The sequence below is a fragment of the Myotis davidii genome, unplaced genomic scaffold, assembly GCF_000327345.1.
Source record: "Myotis davidii unplaced genomic scaffold, ASM32734v1 scaffold266, whole genome shotgun sequence".
NCBI lineage: Eukaryota > Metazoa > Chordata > Mammalia > Chiroptera > Vespertilionidae > Myotis > Myotis davidii.
In genome coordinates this window covers 3497678-3505792 of record NW_006300032.1, presented here as the reverse complement: position 1 = coordinate 3505792, position 8115 = coordinate 3497678, and the positions used below count along the sequence as shown (strand labels likewise).

The window sequence follows — 8115 nt, the reverse complement described above, 5'->3', positions numbered from 1 at the left end:
TGCTCTGCTAAGTAGCATCCCCTGTGCATAGCATAAAAAACCTGTTTTCTGTGAAGCTGGCCTTCACCATCTTCTATGATACCTATCTTCCCCAAAGAAGTAGATGATGCCATACTTTGGCTGCACTAACCCGCATACACACCACTATGACAGCACTGCATGTACTAACTGCAAATGTTTCTTCATATGATTCCCCCATCCCACAGCGTGAGTCACCTTGGATGCCAGGGCCATGTTTTATTCATATTTGTACCCCACTAAGAGCCAAGCGAATTGAATGGCACAGAGTAGGCACTCAATAAAATCATGAATAAATGAGTTAATGAATGGATAAGATACTGGACTATGGCCTGGGTAGATATGTGTAAGTTCTGGCTCTGCTCCTGATGAGCCAGGTGTCATTTCAACACTCTCTAAAGTAACACACTGAGAGTTGAGTTGAGTGATCGCTGGTCTCTTAAAACTCTGTGCTCTATCATTTGCTTTTGGCTAAAGGCCCATCACAGTCAACACTATCCTTGTGTCACCGGAAGGAGAGATGCCCCCATGCCCTGCAAGGGAGCTACTCTACCACCATCTCTCTTTTGGTGCACCAGGCACAGGAATGGCAGTGGTAGTCACAGGAGGTGACTTGTCACTTGGGGTGAGACCTGAGTGGGCTAAAGGCTATAACCACAGAATATAACCACAGCTGCTTTGGCTTACAGCCAATATGATATGTCTTCACTGGAGTAACAATCCTCTTACATGACTTCTTAACTGTAATTTTAGGTAATACCTGCATTATAACAATTATAAAACTATATGAAACCATCCCTATAGGAATCTATTGAATTCTTATGAACTATTGCTTATGTCTTATAGAAGCTAATTAGATACAAATTGTTCTCTTAAAGGAGACACTCAGTTTATGATATAACTTCAAATGAGGTAACAACTGAAAAGACAAAGACAATACTATTTGTGCATTTTAACTCAGTACAAATAAATAGCAAATAAGACCTCAAAAGCTATCTACCTACTGAAGCGGAATAGAGAAAGCTTAATTTGTACTAAATAAAAGGAGAAAGAGGAATAAATTTCAGACACAACTGCCATATTTCACATCACTTCATGTAAGTGTCTCATCCAGGTGTCTAGAAATATAAAGATAAAATGAATATAAACTTCAGTTCCTTATCAGAGAACGTTTCTGGAGATGCATTGCTCCATTACAACTTCATAATTGTATGAAATCTTTAGGGGACTTCTGCTCAGTATAGTCCTTTGCAGTACCAAAAATAAACAAAAAAAGTGTGTGTTTGTGTTTTTCCAATTTTCCAGTATCCTTTGATAACCAAATAAGGAAGCAAGAGAAATAAAAAATCTAGTTTAGGTCTCATTCCAAGAGGAGATGAAGACAACTTTTAATAGCTATCTGGGACAATTTAACTTTGAAGAGGTCATTTTAAGGATAAATAAATGAAATATCTCCAAAATTGGAAAGTGTTTGTGCCTAAAATTTGGGTAATTGCAGCCAAGGGAAGGAAGTGGGAACAGCTGGTGTGGGGTTGCTAAGTCAAATCCACTCTGGGTGGGAGAAGCAGAATGAGCAACCAGGACCTCGGTTTCAGAAAGAAAGGAAAGGCGCTGGGAGTTCTTGGCCAGGGAAGAGCATAGCCCCCAGCTGGTGACCTTCTGGGTCTTCCCTTCTGACCCCTCTTTCTATCCCAGAGGAGCGTGGCAGTTTTTCCACTAAAGTTGGGGGGAAAAGAGAGATTTCTTATGCTCTCCAGTTCCATCCTCTTCCTAATTTCAGCACTTCCAAGGAGGACAGGGAAATACCAGACTGGCTGTTGTGAACACCCTCAGCTTCACTGAGAAGATGGGACTCATCTTACCATTCCCCATGCTGCTAAAATAAAGCTGAGAAGGCTTAGAATGAGTACTCCCACACAGGTGTCACAGAACTGGCCCATCTTTTATGTAAGAAAAACTAATTACATTTGTGCTTACATGTTATGCATATATAAAAGCTCAAGGTTAAAAACACAATTCAATAATCTAACAAAAAGCTGGAAAATCATATTTCTGTAGGACGTATGAAATTTATAGACAGACTTAGATGAAAATGTCCCTGAGGACAACTCCAAGAACATGGGGTTTGCCCTGCTCTGACATTTATTAGCTGTGTGTGCCCCTAAGTCTCTCTATCTCTCTAAGTTTATTTCTCATTTGTTAAGAAAATATCTTCTATCTGTCCCATCTATATGGTAAGTACTTAACTTTGTTTCACTGGGTTGTTTTTAAAGGCTAAATGAAGTAAGCTTATGAAAGTATTTCAAGCATTTTAAAGCCGTATACAATATGAGTATTAATATTATCAAAGCAAACAACCACAACTCAACTCCTGTATTTCCAGATCTAGAGACAATTTGTGCCTGTGTTGTTTTGTGATCAGGGGTAAGAACACATCCTTCTCTTGATATACGCAACTGTCAATTAAAACAACCTATACCAAAAGTCAAGTTAAATTGCACCAAAGCTGGAAAGTAATCCTAAAAGAAATTTTAGTCTTCTTCCCTCAATTTTTTTAAAAAATATATTTTGATTGATTTCAGAGAGGAAGGGAGAAGGAGAGAGATAAAAACATCAATGATAAGAGAGAATTAGTGATAGGTTGCCTCCTGTATGCCCCACACTGGGGATCAAGCCCACAACCTGTGCATATGCCCTGACCAGGAATCGAACCGTGACCTCCTGGTTCATAGGTTGAAGCTCAACCACTGAACCATGCTGGCTGGCCTTCCTCTTAATTCTGTTTCTTGTTTAATAAATGTATCTTGGTGGGAGAACTCTACTGTAAGTAGAAACATGTCTTTAAACTGGGTTGGGATGCTGATGAGTGACATTTTTATACACACAGCATTTGAAATAGCTCCTTAACAAGAACTTCTCCTTATAATGTGTTGCAATAATTGTAATTAACTTCCTCTTCTTTGACACCAGCTGTTTCTTTCAGCAACGCCTAACTGGACCATCTAATTCAAGTACAGGTATTTCTTTTTTAATAAAAACAACTGAATTGTTGAGAAGTTATAGGTATAATGAATTTCTGTATAATAAATTACATTTTACACATAAATTTCAATAATAATTTCAAGGGTGCATTCTAAAATGACTCAAATAGGATGATGGGTTGGAGTGCCACAAAAATCAACTTCCAATGAAAGAATCATTAATTTACAATAAATGAAAGGGGATAGAATTCAGCAACTGTTGCTCCATTTGGTTGGGAGTCAGGAGGCGTTCTGACTCTCATTTTCTGTGTGCAGAGGTATTCCTTCCTGCTCTTTAAGGTATTCAAACGCATGGGCCTGTGATGAAAGCCTCTACACATGAAAAAAATTTCTGGTGTTAACCCAGTGATAGGATGACCTCTTCCATTTACAGGGTAGCACAGCGCTCCCTTTGACAATGGTAATAAGATGCTACAAACAGTGAGCTGGGGTGGGGGGATAGGGAGGTAAAAGAGCAATTAGGACAACAAGGGCATACCTTATCCAGTAACAATTGCTTAGAAGATGTAGTATTACTCATTGACATGAAAGAAAACTGGATTCTCCAGTCCCAAGCCCTTTCCAAAACCTCGGGGATGGATTCTACAACTGGGAAGTCACTTCCTCTACATAAATCATCTGGTTTGTCAATTCAAGATGGTCAGAGAAAACCTTGATACAGCCGTGCTCACATGTATAACCTACCAGCTCCTCCCCCAAATTACCTCTTTCCCCAAATGGACATGAATGTCAAGTAGCTCAGAAGAAAGTTGAATCATTTCTGAAATAAGTAAAATAAAAGAACAAGACTGTTTGTTTTTTCTCTCAGCGGAATGGAAAAAACTTTCCATGAAACAGTAAGAGGAAATGTATGTGATGACGATGCTGAACAGGGTTGAGAGAGTACAGAGGTCCATGGTTTACAAGTCAATGGTGGGTCATCAAGTGAGCAGGCACTTGCGGGAATGTCCAGAGGCAGCACTGTTAAAAGGGGCAGGGCCAGTGCTTCTGGTGCACAAATTGTTACACTACTTCACAGGATCATATTTTCAAATTACCGTGTCTCCTAACATTTACCATATACTTTGTACCACTGACCAGGTTAGGTGTTATTTTCAAATATTGAAAAGAATGTAGTAAAAAGTAATTGTTAAAGTAAAATAATCAAATCCTTAGAAAAAATATAAATTTTAATTTCATATACTAAATTCAATCTAAAACTAAATTCATCTTAGCTATTTACCTTGGTAAAGGAGATAAAACTTTAAGAAAAGGAAGTCATAATGTAAGAGCAAAATAAAAATTGTTATGGGTTTAAGAACACTCTGGAATCAGACACCCATTTGTCCTCTGCCATCAGGCACCCATTTGAGCTAGGAACAAGCTAAATTAAAAAAAACACACACAAAAAAACAGAAGCTTAAATTAATGAAGGAAGATGAGGAAAGAAAGAAGGTTTTGCATGGAATGCAGGGGACATAGTTGATGGGCTATTTGAAACAAACACTTAGCAGCAACGTCTGATATCCTTCTAACTAGAAGTAACTGTAGTAAAGTTGAGTGGTTAAGGAGGATGGGCTTTGTAGCCACACTACCTGGTCCCTAATTTTGCTAGCTATATCATCTTGGGCAAATGATGGAGTTTGTATGAGCCTCAATTTGCAATTTCATAAAATGGTGACAGAATATATACCTCACAGGCATATTTTAAGAATTTACTGTGAAAATGTATGCAGATAAAGCACTTGGTACTTAGCCCATAGTAAGTGCTTAGTAACAAGCAGCTATTATGTACAAATCACATAAGTATGTTTTAGATAGCTTAGCCTTTTAAAGAATTATTTTATTAAAATGGCACTAACACCTCTGTACAAAGTCTAGCTGAAAGCAATGCAATAAGTCAGTTTAGTTGTCCCATACAAATTTCTGATAAGATTAGCTTTATCTCTTTCTCTCAAATTTCATTTTAATTCACTTAAAAAATTTCCCTAAGTAAAGAATGGTCATAAAATAATCACCAGATATCAGTAGGGCAAGAATAAAAATAGTGTAGAGTGAAAATGTCTAATAAAATACTGCCTGCTTAAAATATTGCAAAAATATTGAATAAAATATTACATAAAATAATCTTACTTCATCAACTGCAATATATGTTGTAAATAGTAGCAAGTCAATTTATGTATAATGCAAAATACACCATCACAAAACTTTAAAATGTATTAATTGAAGTAGTAAAACTAGGGTAAAATTAAGTCAGGGTTCTTAAAGAATTGTTCCAGGTAAAAAAGAGATTTAGGCAGAGTAGGGATAAATCTTATAGGAGTAATCAGAGTATTCTGAAAGGGGATAATCTATCAATGCCCAGCACAAATGCTTGGTGTCTAGTCAATGTATTTACTAAAAGAAACTGAAGATTTTTTAGAGAAAGACATACAAGCTTTAGATACTCACATAAAAGCAAAATACTATTACTTTTTTTGCATGGATTTGGGGATAGAGATCTTATATAACAATTACTAGGCCATTAGGAATATGGCTCTGGGTTTTAGGGCTCCACATACCACGGCTGGCTTTGATTTGGGAACTGAAAGATATAGATGAAAAAATGCACATGAAGCAAGCCAGAAGTTTCACAAAGGAAATGATAATATGAGGCTCAGCACAAGTTTCACTGAACTGTTAGATGCTTTTCAACGAATCACACAGTGTAAAATTTTTTGGCCTTGCAAAAGCATTTCAGGCAATCTTTTTGGATGGAGGATATACCCTCATATCATTAAATTCCTATAATGGAGAGAATGAGGAGATACATTGAATTTTGTAGACAAATACAGTGAGTTGTTATTCCCCCTTTTTAATCTTAATTGAAGTCATATCCCTGTGAAAGAGGATGTCAATTTTCTAGTGATACTCACAGAATTTCTAGAGTACTTTCAGTAGGTAGCATAGTATTTCTAGTTGGAGGCAGCTGTGCCCCACAAAACCCCCAATGGTGACAAGCATGAGGCTTGACCATACCTTATGCAAACTCTTTGTCTTCCTCCAGTGCATGTACTGACTTCCTATTAACACAGTCTACTCAGGTGTGACTCTAACTGGAGCTCAGACCTCAACATTAAGTTTTTTCCTACCTGTGTACCATCAAGTTTCTACATTGAATTCTATATAAACTTCACAACTTAGCTAACTGACAAAAACATCCTTTCACAAAATAAGCTACTTAAATTTTCTTGGATGATAGAGGGGTACCCCTAAAACTCTGGTGCCTAAAGTAACTATTTAGTAAACAAGTGAGGTACCTTCAGTGACTGCAGAGAGTTTGAGTTGGCATCACAGTAGAGGATGATGTTGTTGGCCATGCTGAAACTTTCTCTCACTCCAAGGTGGTAGAACAAGGACGGCTGCCGGAAGGCATCACTCATCTCCACCACAGCAATATCTGCAAACAGAAAACAAAGTCCCCCAAAGATGACACCTAAGTAATGCCCAAGAAGCACATTTTGGTTTCAATAACTTAGTAAATGAAGAAATGATAGGGATTTTTCCCTCTGCATTTACCACTAAATTTTGAATTTGCAATTCTACCCGGAAGCGGTTTTATAAAAAGTAGCCAAACTGCCTTTAAAAAAAAAAAAAAAAAAAAAACACAAGAAATGGATGATTATAATTACTGAAAACTAAGGAGAGTTTGCAATGGTCAGAAGTGGGGCTGTTCTTTGTTAAATGTCAACATTAAAACAGGTTAACTAAGGTTGCAGAAGCAGATCCATAGGAAGCAGCAATAAGTAATAACTATAAAATGAGATTTTAAAAAGCAAATAGGTAAGATTGGGAATTAATCCAGAGATGTGTTTTAATATCTAGCATGCCCATAGCAAGTATAAATCAAGAAAAATGGAAAGCAAAGGTACAGAAAATTATGACTAAGAAAGAAAATATAACCACATATACAAATTCTTCCAAAGCTCAGAAATGCCTAACACCCAGGTAGTATTAACCTGATACCAAAAATTGATATTAATGTCACAGATATGAAATTCAGATTAGCCTTAAATTCATGTATACACAAAGGTATGAAAGAAAAATGAACAAAATTCACCAAGTATTACACTATAAGAACACTAAATCATTACTTTAAAATTTACTTTGAGAATGCAAGGGTGGTTCAATGGAAAAAAAAATCATCAGCATCCCCACAGATGCCCCAAGTGCTTTGATTAAAATTCAAAATCTATTTATCATTAAAAATAATTACAAGCTAAAAAATTAGGTCACATCTTTAACATGAAGAATAATACATGTTTCATAAACCTGCCAACTTTGTACATATAGGCATTCTCATGAAAATCAGGAAAAGGACAAGATTATCAACTATTCCCACTACTAGTTGACTTTCTAAAAATCCTTATTAATGGAATAAGATTTAACAAAGTAAAGGAGGTATAATTCCATAAAGTAAAATACACAATTGTCATTATTTGCAGATGTCAACCAAACAACCTCAAAAGAATCAACCAAATAACTATTGTAAGTAATAATATAATCCAATAAGGTATCAAATACAAATATATTATGAAAACCATAAGTTTCCTTTATAATCACAATAAGCATTTGGAAAATATAACAGTAAAACAGATCCCATTCACAATGAAAATGAAAATGTTACTATACCTTGTAACAAATTTAACAGATGATACTGTTAGGAAATATGTGCAATATGTAATAGATTACTAATGTCTTTATAAGCCATCTATTATTGGTCAATTAAAACAGGCAACCATAAAAACACTACAATAGAAAATTGGGCAAAAACATAGGCAGGAAAATTTACAGAAGTATAATTAAAGCGGAAAATAAATAAATGCACATTATGCCACAATAAAGTGCCAAATTTTTTATTAACAAGTGACCAAAGATATTTCAAGATGCCCAATAGGTGGTAGAGAAATGACTCTTTCTTACATGTCCAGGGGAAATGTAAACTTTCTAGACTTAAATCCTTCAGATTATGCACACTTTTGACCCAATATTTCCACTCCTAAAAATTTACCCTGAGAAAATTCCTATAAATGTGGCA

General features: G+C 36.0%; 1 protein-coding gene across 1 annotated transcript in view; it reads right to left on the bottom strand.

Moving 5' to 3' along the window:
• The window catches only part of MAP3K5 (mitogen-activated protein kinase kinase kinase 5), a 174906-nt gene that overhangs the window by 108951 nt on the left and 57840 nt on the right, over positions 1-8115 (bottom strand). The window contains exon 4 of the mRNA XM_015572060.1: positions 6338-6477. Within this exon, the coding sequence (XP_015427546.1) occupies positions 6338-6477 (140 nt within the window). The remainder of the gene's footprint in view (positions 1-6337; positions 6478-8115) is intronic.